Source organism: Protopterus annectens, chromosome 13.part0, assembly GCF_019279795.1.
Source record: "Protopterus annectens isolate FY-2018-M chromosome 13.part0, PAN1.0, whole genome shotgun sequence".
Taxonomy (NCBI): Eukaryota; Metazoa; Chordata; order Ceratodontiformes; family Protopteridae; genus Protopterus; species Protopterus annectens.
Window position 1 is genome coordinate 382,221,152 of NC_056747.1, and position 21,645 is coordinate 382,242,796.

General features: G+C 42.1%; 1 protein-coding gene across 1 annotated transcript in view; it reads right to left on the bottom strand.

Annotated features, from left to right (window-relative positions):
• APC2 (APC regulator of WNT signaling pathway 2) overlaps window positions 1-21,645 on the bottom strand; it is a 788,186-nt gene that overhangs the window by 264,160 nt on the left and 502,381 nt on the right. Inside the window, exon 4 of the mRNA XM_044053997.1 lies at window positions 9,496-9,691. Coding sequence (XP_043909932.1) covers window positions 9,496-9,691 — 196 coding nt within the window. The remainder of the gene's footprint in view (window positions 1-9,495; window positions 9,692-21,645) is intronic.

The following is a 21,645-nucleotide window of genomic DNA, read 5'->3' on the forward strand; positions in this document are numbered from 1 at the left end:
AGTGACTCCCCCGGAGGGGGGATAAGGGAAAAGTAGCTGCTGCATTTAAAGTTGATCAGACTGGTGAAAAGGTTGCAGCAAGGCCATCCCCATTTACAGAAAATCTGTTCCTGTATCTCCTGCTTCAGAGACCACTCATGAGGCATCAAGATTGCCTGGCTGAGTTTGTCGGCTATCATCATGTTGGTTGTCCCTGGGATGTGCATTGCCACTAGAAACTGCTGGGAAGATATTGTTCACTTCCAAACATGAATTGCTTCCCGACAAAGGGGGTAAGATCTGATTCCACCTTGCTTGTTGAGATACCATACCACAGGCATGTTGTCTGATTGGATTGCTATCATCCCAAGAGGAAGAAGGTCGTGAAGTGCTTGCAATGCTAGCAGCGCCACCCTCATCTCTAGGACACTGATATGCAGGTGAGCCTCATGATCTTGCATGTGCCTTGGACAGTCCTGCCTAGATAATGCCCCCCCACCCTATCTGTGAGGTGTCCGTGGTCACAGTAGCAATGGGTTGGAGAGGAAGGAATGGAGAGCCTGTCATTAGTTGGTCAGGTTGAATCCACCAATGGAGGTCCTTTTTGCAAGACTCTGTTAAGATGATGTGGTGAGATATTGGCAGTTGTTGAAAAGACCACTGGGATGATAGAAGACATTGAAGAATTCGCATATGTAGTCTGGCAAGAGGGACTAACATTATGGTGGAGGCCATGGTCCCTAAGAGTTTCAGCACTGTCTTGGCCTTGACTTTTTGCAGAGGAAGTAGACGGAGAACTTGTATGAGGTTCTGTGCTCTTTCTGCAGGAAGACAAGCTAACATGGCGACTGTGTCTATTTCTGCGCCTATAAAAGTCACAAATTGAGAGGGCAATAAGGCAGACTTTTCCCAATTTATAGTAATCCCCAACTGGGCACAAAGTTGAATAGTGGAATCTCTGGTTTGTAGGAGTAGATGCCTGGTGGAGGCGGTCAGAAGCCAGTCGTCCAGGTACGGAAACACTTGGAATCCTAGACATCTCAGGTGAACTGTCACTACTGCCATGCATTTGGTGAACACCCTGGGGGCTGTGGTGAGACCAAAGAGCAGAGCATGAAACTGGTAGTGACTGCCTCCCAGCCAGAAGCGTAAGTGGCTCCTTGATGGTCTGTCCATTTTTATATGGTAGTACACATCTTGGAGGTCTATTGAGCACATCCGAGTATCTTTCCCTAACAGACTGCAGTGTCACCATCCAGAACTTGTCCTTCTTTATGGATTTGTTTAGTTTGCTGAGGTCCAAGATGGGCCTCCAGTCCCCTATACATTTTGGCACTAAAAAGAATCTGGAGTAAGTTCCGAATCCTACCTGATCTGTGGGGACAGTTTGGATGACTCTGTTTGCGAGCAACTTTTTCACCTCTACAGTTGCTTGATCCCTGTGATTCGGTGGAACATCCAGGATCTTCTTGGGAATGTGGAGGTGGAAGAGAAAGGGGTATGGAGTAACCTCTGGTGATAATTATTTGTACCCATTTGTCTAGGGTGATGCTTAGCCAGGCTTCTGGATACAAAGAAATGCAACCCCCAACTGGCTCCAGAGAAGCACAGCTGGGCCCCACATCAGGAGCACTGATAAGGATGGCCACAAAATGAATCACGGCCTCTATGGTTTTGTGGGCCGCCCCTGCCTCTAGGGCGATGTCTACCATTTGCTCCTCCTTGTCTGCCTCTGAAGGACGAATCACTCTGTGCATCCGGGAAAAATCACTGGGACTTCTTGAACCACATCTTACCACCTCTCTGACCCTTGGGATATGGTCTAGAGTGGATGGTAAAATGTACTCCCACAGCAGACAGCATTTTCCCTTTTTGCATGCACCTGATGAGTGTATCTTTTACCTTAGGTCCAAACAACGAAGAACCATCAAAGGGGGTGTTGGTAAAGGTAGACTTGAACAGCTCCGCAAAATTACACAAGCGCATCCAGGAGTGTCTCCTAAGGGAAACTCCTGAACCCACTGCCCTGCTCGCTCCATCGGCTGCATAAGAAATCAGCCTGATGGAGGAGTTAACAATGGAATTTAAGGTGGACAACTGAGCAGACACCTTAATAGGGACTCTTTCAGTAGATGTACCTTGTAGAGTATCTCCCAACTCCTTAAGGAGATCTCTCTGAAGCCTTGTAAAATGTGTTGGATAGTTCAGTGATCTAAGTGTGAATGCCGCTGATGAAAATATATACTTCCCGTATCTGTCCATCATTTGAGACTCCTTGTTCGGCGGATGGACAGATGAAGAAGTCTCTGCTAGTTCCTTCTTAGTGGCCGCCGCCACCACCATGGCATCTACAGGCACACCCTTGTATAAGAATTCCTTCTTTTTGGGAGCAGACAGAAATTTATTGGGTCTCCTGGGAACTGGCTCCATGGCATCAGGAGTCTCCCACACCTTCCGACTAACAAGATCTAAAAGTTCATCAAAAGGTGGAGAAACCCAAGAGGCTGAAGGTTGAGACCCGAAAGCCTTCAGGTACATTGACTCATGAGAAGGGGTAATAGTGGGCCAGCCACCCCTCTGCTTAAGGATCTCCAAGATGCCTACAATGGAGACATCATCAGAGGACGACTTGGGGGACCCTTCTGACTCCTTGAGGTCTGTGTCTGAGGTAATGGACTCATCCTGGGAGTCTACATGCTTCCTCTTGCATGTCCTCTTCCAAGAGAGCTCCTCAGAAGGATATTCCAGGGAGGTCTCGGAAGACTGGGGGCCACCAACAGGGGGCTCCTGAGGTTGCTGTCGAGAGAGAGAGAGAGTAGGTGCTGAGACAGAGGTCAGTGCCCAAGGGGGAAGAGTGTTGGTACCCTTGAGTGGAGCTGATGAGCAAGACAGCACACTCATCATCTCGAAGGCCGACCTTTCCTGCTCCGAAGACCTCCTCAGCTCTGAAGAGACAGAGAAAGTCATCGGCTCCGTGATAGATGTAGGGACCGAACTCACACTAGCCAATGCACCGAGAGGGAGACTCGGAACCAAAGAGGTTCGGGTCCAAGTGTCCCTGTTGGGGCCAACCGGTGAACTTCAGCTCCTAGACACCATGGACAGCACCAAAGGTGTCAGAGCAGAACTCTGCTCTGAGACAGCCAACATTGGGAAAGGCAGATGACATCTTCCTCTAACAGGGCTGAAAAGATCTGAAAAGACAGTGTGTGTGATCTGAAGTCCCAGTATCAACCTCAATCAGCTCCGAGGCCAGGGGGCTGTGGAGGTAGAAGTCTTATCTGGCTTAGAAAGTTTAGAGATTTTGAGGAAGAAGAAAGAAGGCTACAGTCTCTTCCCTTGAAAGGCTTGAGGAGACCTTTCAAAATTAGCTTGTTTTTCTGCTCCTGGAGAACTCTGGGGAGCACTTTACACATTTTTTAAAACCTGAAGGTTTATGGTCTTTTGCCTCTTTAGACATGATAACTGGTGAAGCAGAAACACACAAGCACAATGAGGACTAGGTCCTCTAACTTAAACGGGCCTAGCCATTACCACACTAGCACACACACACCACGAGGACTAGGTCCTCCAACTCAAATGGGCCTAGCCCTGGGAAGAAAGAGAAAGGACAGAGAACTAGGTCCTCTAACTTAAATGGACCTAGGTAGAAAGGATAAGACTTAAAAGGTCAGAAACTATCAACTAGACTGCACACACACAAAATTGAAATATCTAAATGTCCAACTGTCTCAAAGATAAATCTATGCTCAAAACGCTAAGTCGTAGAAGCAAAAGGGTCAGAACTATCAAAAGACCCTGTACACAAGCTGAATCACTAAATATCTAAGTAGCTAACTATCTAAATTCCTAACTCTCTAATAATAAGAAACACTGCACACAATATATAGCAAAATAAGCACAAACATGCACGTTAATAGAAAAGGATTAGCACACAGGATACCAAACGAGAACAACAAGGGCCAACAGCAAGCCAGTTCTCAACAATTAAGTAATTTAAAGTAAAAAAAAACACTTCAACAAGTCTGAAAACTATTCTAACACTATTAAACTCTATCTAGAACCATATAAATTGCTAAAGTTAAACAGTAATATAGTAACACTAGCAAAGGTTTTAAACTTAGCCACGGCCAAGCAAGCACATCTGAACTCATAGATGCGGCAAACAAGATCTGGGGATTGTACTGGTGCACTGTGAGATACCTACCTAGCCATAAGCCAACTAGAAGACTTTGAGCTTTGTAATAGGCCGAGTCAGCGCCGAGGATCGGCTCCGAACCCATATGTAAGAATGAAGGCGAGATAGGACTACAGAACATTTATGTAGTGCTTTCATCTCTGAGACAGAGACTTCTTCCGAATAAAATACATACATACAAACCACCTTTATATACCAAGTGCAATTAAAACATTTAGTCAATTAATCAAGCAATCAAATAGTAACATATCCTGTTCCTTAAAGTCCCCCACCATGGTGTACACACTCACATATAATAATATACAGTCAGACAAAATAAAGAATGAATAATAATGAATAAAACAGATATGGAAAATTAGATGTAAAACATCCCTTCAATTATTTTTTACTTTATACAAAATAGATGTAAAATGTATATGTGGATTACTTATAAAATTGTGATTTTAATCTAAGAATAGAGATAATAGATACTGAGCTGTTGAGCCCAGGTGGTTCTGAGGCGTTGGACCTAATTTGCCACCTCAGCTCTGAGAGTTCCAAAAAATCATTGAGTGGTCCCCCTCTCTCTCCTGTTGTTACCTGTTCAAGAATGATACAGTTAAAACTATGTCCTGCATTTGTGTTTCTGTGCGCTGCAAGTGCATTCTTGTTCTCCTTTCTTTTTATATCGTAGTAGTGTTGGTATATCCTGCTTCTCAAAGCATTTTTAGTTCTCCCTATGTAGAACTTCAAGCACTGTGAACATAGTACCAGGTATACCATTGCTTTTGAGTTGCAGGACACCTTCCTTATAATGTGTCTCCCATAGACAGGTACAAATATTTCCTTAGCCTCTATTATGTGTTTTTGAGCTTCATTAGTTTGTGGACTGCAGTGACTGAGTTTATATATATATATATATATATATATATATATATATATATATATATATATATATGGGATCCGGACACATGCTCGACTAGCATATGTCTGAATCCCAAAACATTGAACACACATACACGAAAGCGCTTAACTTCGGACTACAGTGCAGGTAAGGGAAAATTCCCTTTTCCCCACTGTAATGCGATCTCGGAGTGAGAATAATAAAGTAGGGGGGTGGGGGGTGGAGGGGTGAAGCCCCCCTGCAAAAACATAGATTTTTTTTTTTGAACTACACATACATGGAAGTGCTTTTCGATGTTAAGTGCTTTTGTGTATGTGTGTTTGATGTTTTGTGATTCGGACATATGCTAGTCGAGCATGTGTCCTAGACCCATATATATATATATATATATATATATATATATATATATATACACACACACACACACACACACACACACACACACACACACACACACACACACACACACACACACACTGAAAAAACAAAAGTAAAACAATTTAGCAGATAGCCCAGTGCAACAATGTGCATTACTGGAGAAACAATGCTCTTCTAAGGATTTTGCTTCCCCAATAACACACACATTGTTGGCATTATTGCTTGCATGTACAATGCATGCAAGGAGAATGAAGCCTATGGAGCTGTACAACACACCGACCTATAACCCTGGTGCAGTCATGTGACATCTAGGTATGGAAAGTGTTGTTTCTTTATTATATGCCCATCATGTGCATGATGCAGAGAATGCTTACGCTGTGCTGTAGAAAGGGCAACTGTAATCACAGTGCAGTCATGTGACACTGTGATGCCTGTTATACTGCTGTCATGCAATCATGTGGCACCTGGACTATGAGCACTGTAATTATGTTTATTGAATTGTGCATATGATGCTTTTGCAGCATCAGGTGAACATGATGCAATGCCATGTACTGGAAGCAGCAAGGCAGACACATGCAGTCACATCCAGCCACACTTGGCACTGGATGCTTACAATAGTGCGTTATGAGCTCTTAGATAGTCCACTGTGGTGTATACTGGCTGTGTTGCCCATTGCTGTGTGCATGCTTGGCATGCAATACTGATACACATCTTTATAAGGACAATGATGGTAGTCCACACAACACATCTTCATATGCTCTATTTGTAAGATCTTGTTCATGATATAATTACATTTTTTGTCCAATCCAATGTCAGATGGTTATGCTCACATATAATTTTCAGATGGGTATGTCATGCTTCAGCTGCATTTTGCATGAGTAATTTGCCTTCCCTGAGGGTGGGCACTAGCAAGGTGATTATGATTTATGGATTTACTCTGCCTTTTAAATTCTATGAATCTATGAAAAAAAAGTATGAATTTTCATGTACAGCAGCTTCTCAATCCTCCATGCTATGCATAAGAGGAGAAGAATTTGTGGCACAAACCAGAATGCACAATCCATGCGCCAACTTTGTGCCACATCAAGGTCTCTGTGACTAGCAACTTGGGAGGCATCAGCATATCTTCTCTCTCCATAAACACCCTTTCTTCTATCAACTTTGTGTTCTGGGACAGATCAATGGATATGACATGGTTTTGGTGTCCACATCTGTGGAGTCCTTCACTTTGCCCCATTTAGACTGGTGATATATTAATTGTTGTAGGCATCTTCTGTAAAGGCAGCCATACTTCCTTACATTATAATTCAGGGAGGTCCTTCCTTGTTTCAGCATTTTGTTGAGCTGCTCTGTTTCCAGTGGCATGAATCCTGGATACGAATCATAGCTGTCAATACTGCTCACGCACATGGATTTACTGTGATCCACAAAACACAGTATTCATGCATTTATCAAGAGCAATTACCAGAATGCATCAAAACCCAAGGAACTACTGAGTGTAATGAAAGGCCTGCAGTCTTTACACATGGAGGTAGCCCCCACACCTCATTAAATATGACCTACTAATTAGTTTGCAATAAAAGAGGAACAAATCAAACTGTGCCCTGCTAAGTCATCCTACTATTGAGTCACAGTGCACTAGTTCCATATTCTTGCATGATAGCAGATCTCACTATACGGTGCTGAATCTTAAACTGGACATATTCCAGAACGCACAGGCATTCATTTGATCATTTGCATTCCTGCATGTATGGATACCAGCTGTGTGTGAGCAGGTCAAGCAGAGTTTATGGTAGTAAGAGCCTATGTCTCATTTGCATCTGGCTTACCTTTTATGTTTCCTGTCCCAGCTGTACTGCTAGGCACCTAGTTTATATTGTTTTGACTTCCTTAAGAAGGCCCTGGATATTTGTAAACTATGTGAGAGAGATATAGAGAGAGGCTATTTTGTTGCTATTTACAACCAATATAGCATATTTTTATTGCCATTTGTTTGGAAAGCATTTTGCCATTAAAATATATTGTATAAGGAACTTATTGCAGATTACAAAAAGTGCAGAATTGTGGCTACATATGCCATCGCTGTCCTTTTCGGGTCACCTGATACTAACTGTTAAGTTGTCTATGGTCTTCAATTTGTGCCTTTCTGTGGTCACAGCTTCACTGCCGACAATGCATTGCAGGTTTATTTGGTAGCATACTTGGTATGTTGTGTACAGCTGCTGTTATGCGCCATAACCTGTTTCCTTCTTTTGCTTATCTTTTGGGGGTATGTGTCACACCTGGATATCCGCATCACTTCCCATGTACACATGATTCTTGTGCTGCCCCCTTTTATTGCACACATTTGCAGGGTATGTGAGACACTAGGATTAGTGAAAGGTGCTGCTCACATTCTTTTTGTGCTCTACACTTTTCCCACTATCTTTCCTTCCACTGCTGGTGTACCTGTAGCTACCTCTTGGACCACGTATCTTTCTTTGTGGCAGTATTCTTCTTTTTGCTTTCCACCCCACACACCTGTAGCTGCTTGTCTCACACTTAGGATTGCCATCTGTCAGCAATTTTTCCTGGTAGCTGGTAATTAGTGTTTCTGTCATTAAATTCAGTCTTGGTGAGTACTTGTCAGGTATTCTGAGTCATTCTGAGAGTTAACATATTTCCCAAAATATTACCATTTCACTTGGATTTTCTGTTTGCAATTTAATTTTTTTGTGAGAAAAGTTTTTTTGCTTATTTTAACTGACATCCCGGATGATGTAAAATGTGACCCTTAGGAGAAAGTTAGACTGATCAAAGACATTCTCTTCATGATGCATCTTAGAAGTAGTATACAAAATGAGTCTTCATCCCTATAAAAGAGAAGCAATGGATCCGCTTGTAGAAAGGAATAAAACCTGAATTCAGGAAAATTGTAAAGTACTCATTGCAGGAAACAATATACTGATATTATACATTATTCTTGTCTTCCTGTCCTCGTTTCCTCTGTACGCTTTGTAAGTCACATGATCATCTAGTGTCATATGTGATACAAACATACCTGTTGTCAAGACAATACTTCAAATATCTTGTAAAGTACAGCTTATTTATTTATTTAACATTTGTTTACTGGGAAAGTCCGACTTGGAAAAAGTCAGTTGTCAGCGGAGGCCCAGGAAGAAATGCTCCAGACACACGTCTTTGTAACATGGGAGGAAACTGGAGCACCTGGAGGAAACCCACATGACTGCAGGGAGGATATGCAGACTCCTCACAGAAGGCAACCCAGCCGAAAATCAAACCGGAGAACCTCTTGCTGTGAGGTGACAACATTAACTGCATTACAACTGCACCATCCATAATGTTTATACATTTGGTCACCTGTTGAATTTTAGCTTATTTATGGTCTATGCTAAACTGTTTGTAGCATGATTATTAACTTTGTTAGAGAAGGAATATACACATTTATTTATTGAAATGGGTGGAGCAAAGTGTGCGGCTTTTGTCTGGTTTTTGCCTCTTCCAGAGGTGGCAGCCCCACTCACACTGCATATATTCACTGTCACTGTTTATTGTTCTTGGGGCTACATTATTCTGCCACTGATGTTGCACTTCTGTCTGTACACATTTCTCACTTTACTTTTCTTTTGCAAATTATGGTGGACTCACGTGCCAGTTGCTTGAGAAACGTTTCTGTTCCTTGTCTGCTTATTAGCCATCTGATTTTTGGCAATGTTACATAAAACCCAAACAGACTATGGCAGAAAAATCCAGTAGGCTATTAAAGGGTTAGTCTGCCAAGTCTTAGAAGGAATTCAGGTAGTGATTGGGGCAACTGTGAGGTACTGGTGAAAATAACAGGGGTGCCACAATAATATTCATGTTATACTGTGTTGGGTTGGGGTAACCTGTGGTGTTGCAGGAAAAATCAAACTGCACAAATATGTAATTTTATGCTGTTAAATTTCACAGTTTTATCACTCAAAAGAAATGAAAAAGGACATATATACAGTCACAGATAAGTAAGTTCTTCTAGCGCTGTACTAGCGTATTAACAGAATAGAATGGTAACACTTACCTTTCTCTTTCTAGCTCACTGAAATGCTTCATTGCTTCTTTTTCATCATTTGTTATATCCTTCTTTTGGGCACTAGGAAGATGTTTTGGGCTACTTTCTGCTGTTGGACCAGGTCCAGCTCCATCATGTACAGGTCCAAGAGAAGGTGGAGAATGATACTTGAGGTCATATAGTGTGGTCACATCCACATGAAGTGCTGGAAAAAAGACAGACAGTGGATGACATCAGATCATAAGACCCCCAGATATGCAAATTAGCTAGAAACTATTGTGTCTCAAACCTATATCCAGAAATTACCCTACCTCGTGGATTTTCTTAGTTGCAAACAAATAAATAAAGACAGAAAAAAGTAGTGTTTCACATTAGCCATGCAGCGTAGCTTCCGTGGCAAGCTGAATGCATTATTTGTTATACTTACTGTTACAGGGTGAATGCTTTCAGAAAGATGTTCTTTGACAGCATCAGGAGCATGCTTACTGATTTTTGAGTAAGCAATGCTGTGAAAGATTTAAGGTGAAGTCATATTTAATTCCAGATGACAAAGCATTCCTGACTATAGTGAGAATTGTTTCTTTTCACTTAAATCTGTTCCCTGCCCTAAATCTTTGTCCTGGTTGTACTGGCAAATGCTATTGCCTATTTGTTTTGCAACCTTTTGCTGCTTCTCAGATAACACACTATGGTTTCAAATTCAAAAGTGCTCAGGTTTTGTGAATTTGGGTTCTGGTTAGCTATAAATTATGGCTGTTAAAGTGCTGTTATTTGCTTAGCAGTGCTACAACGAAACTTGTGAAACAGCATCTTCAACATTTTCAAAAGAAAGGCAAAGAAGAATGCCTACAAAACTGTAATAAAGTCCTATTAGATAATACTTAAAACATAAGGAAAATGTCAGGAAAACTATACTGGAAAACTGTAATTAAAAGTTGGATCACTAAAGATACAGGTTTTATATCACTGGCACAGCAACAGCAGTCTGTAGTACTGTGCCTGCAAACATCAGACATTCACAGTAATACCAAATGCTGCATAAGCAGGAACAAAAAGCACTGACCATTCTCTACTCATTTGCTATGGGAGATAAAGGCAGAATCCCTACCAAAGGGATCCCAGAAAAAGACACATGAAGCACTTCTGTTTCCATGATGTCACCAGAGACCGTAAACGAATTAAGGTTAGAGAAAAAAACCTTGAAAGGGATAATGCAGCTAAAATACATATGGAGCTTGCTTAGCTCTGAAGAATGGAGAGATAGAACTCTGACTATGACCCAGACAACCAAGGTTTGATTAGAAGCCCCAGCAAAATGGAGGGAAGTGGGATTAGCACACACTCAGAGGCACATGCAATGGTGCAACCTTTCTGGCAGAATCCAAAAACACTACAACTCCTGCTGTGGAAGAGAAAGGCATGGCTGACTTGCAGAACTGGGGACACCCTTTGTGGACAACCCATTGCATGCCCCTCCCAGGTGTCTTGCTGGGTACATTCATAGTTAATGATAGAGGAAAAAAAACTTATAAATTATCCCTGATGGCTGCCTGGATAACAACATGCTCTCAAATGATCATGGGAACAAAAGGGCTGATTGACCGACAGAATGTCTGACGGTTGGCAGGCAGTGGGGGGCAAAAAATTATAAAAAACATACACACACAGACAGAAGACACATTTAATGTATTCCATGCTATTAGAATGTACCTTGAAAGGAAGGTTTACCCCCCTTGCTCATTTTCCCATTTAATGTAGAGAAAGTAAAGAATGAAGAATTACCAGCTGATAGATTTATTTGATTATACATTATAGAAAGAGGAAGCCACAGAATAAAGGTATTATGAAAAAGGCAAAATAAAAATAATATAACAGGTATCAAAACAAAACAGAGAGACAGACTGGCAGATTCTTTGCTGAACTCAGGTATAAAGCTATTTGTGGTCTTTGGACTTCCTCACTTAACAGTTCTGCCTTCAGTTTTGTTTTACTTCATGTCTGTCTCCATCCACCCTGATGGCTCTGATGTCCTAGGATGCCATGTCTGTTGTTAGGCATAAACCTCCCACATAAGTTCGCCAATGAAAGAAGTGACATTGGCAATGGAAAAAACGCTTTTCAACTTAGGGAATGGGTGATGAAGAAAAAAATGGTAGTTTGCTTTCTACAGCAGATATAATTTCATTCTTGCAATGTTTTATTTTGTGTTTGTCCATTTTATCTTCATGTTTTGATTTATTTCATATTATCTGCCCAAGTTCCACCTAATTATTCTGCTTGACAAAATTCTGTCTTTGCCTTTACCTTTTCCCTTTATACATACCTTCTTCCTTTTCAGCTTTCGCAACTTCCCATTTCTTCACACTTTCCTTATTGTTTACTACATTTCATAGACATCTTTAAGCACATATTACCTTTTCAGTATCTGAGTCTCACTGCATTTTACTTCTTTGTTAACAAACCTATTTATTCCCACCTACACAATCCACAAAAGCCTGCCTCACAAGAAATGTGGCTGCAGGTGTTACCATACCTCATTCCTTCCTAGAAATGAGAGTCACCATAGAATGTCCTATTCTATCAGGCTTGCCATCCCAAAGTAGCACAGGTGTTTTTTCAGTATGAATTCAGGACTTTGTAGGCAGGGCTCTGAGCAGACCAATGTGTATGTCCCAGTCCAAGGTCTGCTTATCATATTCTGTTTGTTGCATACACACATCTTGGAACTATCCACTTTTTATGTTGCATCTACTTTATAATACATGCTCCACCTGTTTACTCCCTCATTGTTAGTCCTTTTGATTTTATTGCTTCCCGCCATAACCTCCATTTTCTTCTATCTCCTCACCTTAACTTTCTCCAGTTTCTGAATTGCTTCAGTACTTAAAGCAGTGTGGGTTTCTCTCTGTTTCACTATGTCATATGCACACTTTCTTCTCTGTTCCTCTGCTAAATTTTTTTCTCACTTCTTTTTTTAGTGCTCCTCATAGCTCATAGACTTCTTCAGTCAAGGAACCGTGTGTGACTGTTTCCTCTATGTGAGTATTTTCTATAAAGTGTCATATTTTCCCTATCACTTTCAGAGCTACACATCCCAGACCTTGTGCTAAGTATGCAGTACATGGTGGGCCTTCTGTAGTAGTTCAGGTATTCAGTGGGGAATTATAGATATCTGACATGTTTAAAGTAGTGAAGCACATGTGCTAAGTATGCAGTACATGGTGGGCCTTCTGTAGTAGTTCAGGTATTCAGTGGGGAATTATAGATATCTGACATGTTTAAAGTAGTGAAGCACATGTGCTAAGTATGCAGTACACGGTGGGCCTTCTGTAGTAGTTCAGGTATTCAGTGGGGAATTATAGATATCTGACATGTTTAAAGTAGTGAGGCACATGTGCTAAGTATGCAATACATGGTGGGCCTTCTGTAGTAGTTCAGGTATTCAGTGGGGAATTATAGATATCAGACATGTTTAAAGTAGTGAAGCACATGTGCTAAGTATGCAGTACATGGTGGGCCTTCTGTAGTAGTTCAGGTATTCAGTGGGGAATTATAGATATCTGACATGTTTAATGTAGTGAAGCACATGTGCTAAGTATGCAGTACATGGTGGGCCTTCTGTAGTAGTTCAGGTATTCAGTGGGGAATTATAGATATCTGACATGTTTAAAGTAGTGAAGCACATGTGCTAAGTATGCAGTACATGGTGGGCCTTCTGTAGTAGTTCAGGTATTCAGTGGGGAATTATAGATATCTGACATGTTTAAAGTAGTGAAGCACATGTGCTAAGTATGCAGTACATGGTGGGCCTTCTGTAGTAGTTCAGGTATTCAGTGGGGAATTATAGATATCTGACATGTTTAAAGTAGTGAAGCACATGTGCTAAGTATGCAGTACATGGTGGGCCTTCTGTAGTAGTTCAGGTATTCAGTGGGGAATTATAGATATCAGACATGTTTAAAGTAGTGAAGCACATGTGCTAAGTATGCAGTACACGGTGGGCCTTCTGTAGTAGTTCAGGTATTCAGTGGGGAATTATGGATATCCGACATGTTTAAAGTAGTGAAGCACATGTGCTAAGTATGCAGTACATGGTGGGCCTTCTGTAGTAGTTCAGGTATTCAGTGGGGAATTATAGATATCAAACATGTTAAAAGTAGTGAAGCACATGTGCTAAGTATGCAGTACACGGTGGGCCTTCTGTAGTAGTTCAGGTATTCAGTGGGGAATTATAGATATCAGACATGTTTAAAGTAGTGAAGCACATGTGCTAAGTATGCAGTACATGGTGGGCCTTCTGTAGTAGTTCAGGTATTCAGTGGGGAATTATAGATATCTGACATGTTTAAAGTAGTGAAGCACATGTGCTAAGTATGCAGTACATGGTGGGCCTTCTGCAGTAGTTCAAGTATTCAGTGGGGAATTATAGATATCAGACATGTTTAAAGTAGTGAAGCACAGGTGCTAAGTATGCAGTACAAGGTGGGCCTTCTGTAGTAGTTCAGGTATTCAGTGGGGAATTATAGATATCAGACATGTTTAAAGTAGTGAAGCACATGTGCTAAGTATGCAGTACACGGTGGGCCTTCTGTAGTAGTTCAGGTATTCAGTGGGGAATTATAGATATCAGACATGTTTAAAGTAGTGAAGCACATGTGCTAAGTATGCAGTACATGGTGGGCCTTCTGTAGTAGTTCAGGTATTCAGTGGGGAATTATAGATATCAGACATGTTTAAAGTAGTGAAGCACATGTGCTAAGTATGCAGTACATGGTGGGCCTTCTGTAGTAGTTCAGGTATTCAGTGGGGAATTATAGATATCAGACATGTTTAAAGTAGTGAAGCACATGTGCTAAGTATGCAGTACATGGTGGGCCTTCTGTAGTAGTTCAGGTATTCAGTGGGGAATTATAGATATCAGACATGTTTAAAGTAGTGAAGCACATGTGCTAAGTATGCAGTACATGGTGGGCCTTCTGTAGTAGTTCAGGTATTCAGTGGGGAATTATAGATATCAGACATGTTTAAAGTAGTGAAGCACATGTGCTAAGTATGCAGTACACGGTGGGCCTTCTGTAGTAGTTCAGGTATTCAGTGGGGAATTATAGATATCAGACATGTTTAAAGTAGTGAAGCACATGTGCTAAGTATGCAGTACACGGTGGGCCTTCTGTAGTAGTTCAGGTATTCAGTAGTTCAGGTATTCAGTGAGGAATTATAGATATCCGACATGTTTAAAGTAGTGAAGCACATGCGCTAAGTATGCAGTACATAGTGGGTCTTCTGTAGTAGTTCAGGTCTTTAGTGGGGAATTATAGATGTTCTTCGTGTTTCACTGTTGCAGTCATCTCATTTGGGTTATCCCTGCCAGGATAGCCCACGGCCGGCCCGAATACCAGAAGCTTAGCATTTCTGTGTCTGTTGCTGTCACTTCAGGACTGACATCAGGTTGTCAGTAGTATAAAGTAAGGCAGCCGACGACCCAATCTCAGGCACCTGCTTCCTTGCCTCAGTCATAAATGCTTAAAATGGTGGAAGACTTTATCATGCTGATCAGGGGAAGCCAAGCTACCACTTCCAAAAGAAAAAGAGATCTGTCCCCAGTAGTTTTGTCTGAACAAGAGTCTGATGAGATGACTCTGATGCATCTGAATATGAAGACATGCAACCCCTTTCTGCTTATGAGGATTCTGATGCAGACGATTCCATTCTTTCAGCCTCTCCCCCAGAAGACTTACTTTAAGGGAGCATTTCCAATGGGAATGTCAGGACTACCCACAGTCTAAAAAGAGACTCAGTGAATTCTTAGATCTTCCACAGCACAGACCCCTGGCCATTCCCCCAGTCCTGGATGTTGTGGAGGATGTTTTCCTGGAATCCAGCTTGACTCCTGACACCCTCCTTCCCTGCACCCAGAAAACCAGACAGGTATTACAGAGTCCCTGACTCACACAAATTACTTTTTAAAAATCCTACTGCTGACCCTGAGGTAATTTCTCAAGGGCCTAAAGGAATAAAAGCAACCTCTGCTAAGAATCCCACCCCTTCAGATAGGGATTCCAGAGCACTAGACAGATGGGGTAAAAAAAGTATACACCTCTGCTTCTCTTGCTATCAGAGCACTAAAATGCCAGTTCCATATGCTAAAATGTCAGCAACATACACTGGAACTCCTCAAACAAAAAATGTCTTCCTTTCCTGCTTGTGCAGAATCTAAAGAGTTACAAGAGTTAATGCATTCTGCAAGTCAAGTAACTAAACACAACTTGCACTGTGGTTTTGATGCCCTAGAAGCTCCTTGCAGGGCAGCAGTCACTGGTTCTGTCCTTAGAAGGCATGCATGGCTTAAGGAACAGCCCTTGCCAGACCATGTTAAATCTAAATTGTTGGATGCACCCTTGCACAAAGACAACTTATTTGGCACTAGGGCAGAAGAAGTCTTAAAAAAGATGGAAGAAAAAGCAAAATCTATGCAGACAGTTAAGGATTTCTTGCAAGTCAAGCCACCCAGGTTCAGCAGGCATTCCCCCTCCAAGCACTGGTCCTTTCCTACTCCCCTCAGGTCAGTTCAACCCAGACCCCATGGAAGTAGACCCCCCAGACAGCAGCCACAGGGAATGCAGAGATCTAAACAGTGGACTTCCTCCACTTCAAAACCAGGGAGTTCTAAGCCACCACCTCATGGTAAGAACTCACAATGACTCTCCTCCTCCACCCCCCTCCCTCTGCCCACTTTCACTTACCCCTAGGAGGAAAACTCTCCTTTCACACAAGCACCTGGGCCACCATTACCAACGACCACTAGGTCCTCAACATAGTGTCCCAGGAATACAAATTTTCTTTCCACACCCTTCCAACTCCAAAAGGGTTCTCCAGATCAACCTCCAAACCAGTGAGCAGAGGCGCAAAAGCAAGTCCTTTCCCTGCTCTCTATGAGGGCAATAGAACACATTCCTGCAGAACATAAAGGCCAAGGTTTCTACTCCAGACTTTTTCTGGTACTCAGAAAAGAGGGCACCTGGCGCCCCATCCTTGATTTATCCATTCTAAACACCTTCCTGGTGATACCAAAATTCAAAATGCTCATCCTCCAGCAGCTGCTACTCATGCTCTCCAAGGATGCTTGGTTAGCCACCCTGATCTAAAAGAGGCCTACCTCCACATTCCTATCAGGGAATCATGCAGGAAATATCTACGTTTCAGGGCAGGATCTCTGCACTTTCAGTTCTCTGCACTTCCCTTTGGCTTATCTACTGCTCCCAGAGTTTTCACAAAATGTTTGGCTCCAGCCATTGCCTTTTGCAGACAAATAAATATCCAGATTTACCCATACGTAGATGACTGCCTAATTCAGGCAGACAGCCAGGAAAAACTGCTGAAGCACCTGGCCTTTGTAAAGTCCCTATGAACCTCCCTAGGGTACACAATGAATGAAAAGAAATCCAAACAAGTACCCACCCGAAGGATTATATTCCTGGGAGCAAGCCTAGACACAGCATCCCAGATGGCATTCCTTACACCAGAAAAGCAAACTTACCTGACACCCTATTTCTCTCAACTAGCCACCAGACCCCAGTTATCTGCAAGGAAAATCCTGCAAGCTCTGGGGTTCATGGCATCTTGCATTATACTCATGCCATATGCCAGATTGCATATGAGGAAACTTCAGTGGTACCTAAAAAGCCTTTGGTGTCAACAGTCTCAAGACCTGGAGACTCTTATACCCATGATACCTTGCCTCAGAAAAGATTTTCTTTGGTGGGCAGCAGCATACCCCCACAACAAGGGGCTACCTTTCTCACCAACCCCACTACCCAGACCCTCACCACAGATGCATCAGACTATGCTTGGGGTGCACCCCTGGATGGCAGGTGCATACAGGGCCAATGGAGCCCACAGCAAATCCATCTGCACAACAACCAAAAAGAGATGATAGCTGTCCAGCATGCCTTGACAGCTTTCAAGCCCCTTCTCTCTCCAGGGGCTCTCCTGATCAAAACAGACAACACCACTGTGATGTGGTATATCAACAAGCAGGGAGGGACTCACTCCTGCCCTCTATGCAGACTGGCCATGACCCTTTGGCATACAGCCTCTGCCATGCAACTCCACCTGTTAGCACAGTTCCTGCCAGGTTCTCTAAACTCTCTGGCAGACCACTTAAGCAGAAATCTTCTGGACCCACACTAGTGGCAGCTAGATAAAAGAACCTTCATCCTCATAACTCAGAAATGGGGCACCCCGAAGGTCGACCTCTTTGCCTCCCACACCAACCATCAGCTCAGCAAGTTCTGCACTGGGGAGCATCACTGCATGGCTTGGAAAGTGGATGCCCTGTCCTTTCCCTGGGTCAATCTATCGGTCTATGCCTGTCCTCCACTACCTTTCATCCTCAGAGTGCTGCTCAAAATAAAGGAGGAAAAAACAAAGTCAGTTATTAAAGGTCCAGACTGGCCTCACCAGGACTAGTACCCCTTGCTGCGCAGCCTGTCCGCTCTGCCACCGTGGCATCTCACTCAGACCACAACCCTCCTGACCCAGAGGGAAGGTGAATTCATGCATCCCCAACTGCAGACTCTCAATTTGGCAGTTTGGCTTATTCCCTAACCATCAATCAATCTGCCAACTTCAATAATCAGATTCTAGATGTTATACATGAGGCCAGAAGCACTAGCACTAGAAAGTCTTATTCTGACAAATGGAAAAGGTTCTGCACCTGGATTCAGGATAAGGGAGCTGATACAGCACAGCCCTCCCTCCCTTTCATCCTGGATTACTTAGCTGACCTGCTATGTCTCTCTTTTTCCTCTATTAAAATTCATGCCTGTGCTATCTCTGCTCATTTCCCCACTGAGCAGCCCCTATTCTCACATCCTCTGATCAAACAATTCCTAAGAGGGGCTAGCAACTTGAGGCCACCCAAAAGAGCACCAACCCCAACTTGGGACCTTAACTTTGTGTTGAAAAAGCTCACCCTGCCCCCCTTCAAACCAGCATCTTCAGCAGAGCTAAATTTTCTATCCTGGAAGACCGCTTTCCTTCTGGCCATCACTTCAGCCAGAAGGGTCTCCGAGCTACAAGCACTCATGGCTGTGGAACCCTTCATCATCTTCCATGATGACAGGGTTTCCCTCAGGACTAACCTATCCTTCATGCCCAAAGTGGTGTCCAGTGTCGCTCTCAACCAGTCCATTCATTTGTCCACCTTTTTCCCTAACCCACAGAACAAGGGGGAAAGGATTCTGCACTCTTTAGATGTGCACAGACAGCTCAGATTCTATCTAGACAGGACTAAATCCTTCAGAAAGTCTGATCAATTGCTGGTTAGCTTTACTGCAGGGGCAGAGGGCAAAGCCATCTCCAAACAAACAATTTCCAAATGGATAGCACACTGCATCCATTTCTGCTACAAGCAACATGGAAAGCCTCCCCCCCCAAGGGGGTCAGGACTCACTCCACCAGAGCAGCCTCCACCTCTGCAGCTTTCCTCCGAGGAGTCCCCACCAGGGACATCCTGGAGGCTGCCACCTGGACATCTGGTCACACTTTTACCAAACATTACCACCTGCCTATCTTCTCCAAATCCAGGGCAGGGTTTGCCTCTGCAGTCTTGCAGGGCATCCTAGCCAGCCCCAAGTCTCCTTGACTGCCTTCACCCTTTTCCTCAGCTTTGGGAATCAACCCAAATGTGATGACTGCAACAGTGAAACATGAAGAACATAGTACAGTTTTGTACACTTACCATAAATGTAGATGTTCAAGTGCATTCACTGTTGCAGTCCTGGTTTCCCTCCCTCCATCCCCTCTTCTTTCTTCTCTCTCCTTACAAGGGACATTTTGGTATTTTGCTTTCTACTGGTGGGGTTCTTCTACCAGAACCTGGCTCCCACTTGGGGGCTCCTGACAGGTTAGGGCAAGAAAAACTGATGTAATGGCATCGGCTGCCTTATTTTATACTATTGACAACCTGACATCAGTCCTGAAGTGACAGCAACCGACGCAGTAATACTAAGCCTCTGGTATTCGGGCCGGCCGAGGGCTCCCCTTGCAGGGATAACCCAGATATGATGACTGCAACAGTGAATACACTCAAACATTTACATTTATGGTGAGTGTACACAACTGTGCTATATCCGACATGTTTAAAGTAGTGAAGCACATGTGCTAAGTATGCAGTACATGGTGGGCCTTCTGCAGTAGTTCAGGTATTCAGTGGAGAATTATAGATGTCTGACATGTTTAAAGTAGTGAAGCACATGTGCTAAGTATGTAGTATGTGGTGGGCCTTCTGCAGTAGTTCAGGTATTCAGTGGAGAATTTTAGATATCCGACATGTTTAAAGTAGTGAAGCACATGTGCTAAGTATACAGTACACATTGGGTCAGAGTTTACACCAACTATTACCATCTCTACTGTGTTCTACATCTAGAAGTTTCCAGTTAAACTAGGCAGAAATTATTTAGCTATAGCTGCTGTGTTTCGAATTTTGAAGCTATTAAATAATTTAGTGCAACTGTACCATTTCTCCAAGTTAAAAAACATGATTTGGTGACAAAGTCTACACAATTCAAATTTAATTTAATAATTTAAGCATTCAACTCACTCAAGGAGAGAAAATAAAATAGCAAAATTGCAATGTAGGTACTTTAAATGCATTTTGTATGAAAATCCAGTCCTTGGAGGAATATTGTACAAAGATGTGACACTTTTATTTTGTAAATGAAATCATAAATGAAGACAGAAAAGGGGTCGCACTTCTTTTTGCTTGTGGAGTTGACATCTACGGGTTAACAGAAAACAGAATGTTTCTTGACTCCTGAAAAGACAGAGAAAAGTGTGTGAAGTTTATTACAGAAGCATTTAAATCCTAAACCTACTGATATAGTTCAGAGAACTACACCTGAAAGTTGTATCTGAAACTTCCTGACTCAGTAACCGTGTGTTTGATTGGATTGATAAATTAGTCCAATATTTAATTATAGAGCCCAAAAGACACACTCACTGATGAACATGTTCAAAGAAGCTTATTATAAAAATAAGCTGAGATTTAAAAAATTCATTAATAGTGATTTAGCCATGTACGCAACAAGTAAAAATGTACATGTTTTGGAAGTTAGAAAATTGATGGCAGCATGTAACACAGTAGAACAGAGGGTATCAAGTATGGAATCCAACGAACAAAATTACGAATATGTCTTTTAAAGTAGGCAGCTGGATGAGTGGGGAGCCTTCATAGCATTATAGGACAGATGCATTAGTACATTTTGTTGTTTCTCGGTGCAAGTTTAAGCTAGAAAGAATGATACTTAGATGGTAAAACTGGGCACATTTCAAGAGTCAGTAAAAATAAGTACAGTTTGTTAGAAAAACACTGCTAAATGAACTGAAAAAATGTAAGTAGTGTTTGCTTACGTAATATTCTTGTTGAAGAGAGATATATATCATGTCCAGAACACACATTCTTTTAAACATTGTTTACAGCTTGGATCTGCAAAAAGATAACCCTTTACTGGTTCAAATGAAGATATAATTTTGACACTGATATTAGAAGGAATGTAACCTTTCAAAATTAACTAAAATGTGGAAAAATAAGGCACACAATTTAGAAGAAGCTGATTTTACACCGAGAACTTATAAACAAGATGACATAAGCCAGTAAGTAGTTCTGATGTGAAAATTACTAATAAGGGACAATATGAAACATTCTTGTTGATAATAAATAAAGGTACTGATTCTAGTTTGACAGAAGATGGCTGAACAAGGTTAATTTAGACTTGGGGAAAATAGAGCATACAAATGATGAAACTGAAGCTTTAGATAAAGTGTTTATTTAACATAAACTGTATTTAAAGAAGAAAAGGGCAAGTTAAAGGGAATTACAACCAGTATTCATGTTTCAAAAACCACTGATGTTTCAAATACAAATCAGTTCCTTATGATATATGCATTATGGTAAATAAAAATAAACAGACTGTTTAAAGAGAAATAAGTACTCCTCTAATATATGTAGAATGGGCTGCTCCTTTAGTACTTACAAGGGAAACTGATGCAACTATCCAACTGAATGAAAATGATAAATTAACAAGTAGCATGTTTGTAATTGTACCCTATACCTTGTTGCACTGCTAGCATGGGGCCTAAAGCTTTATGAGTTAGATA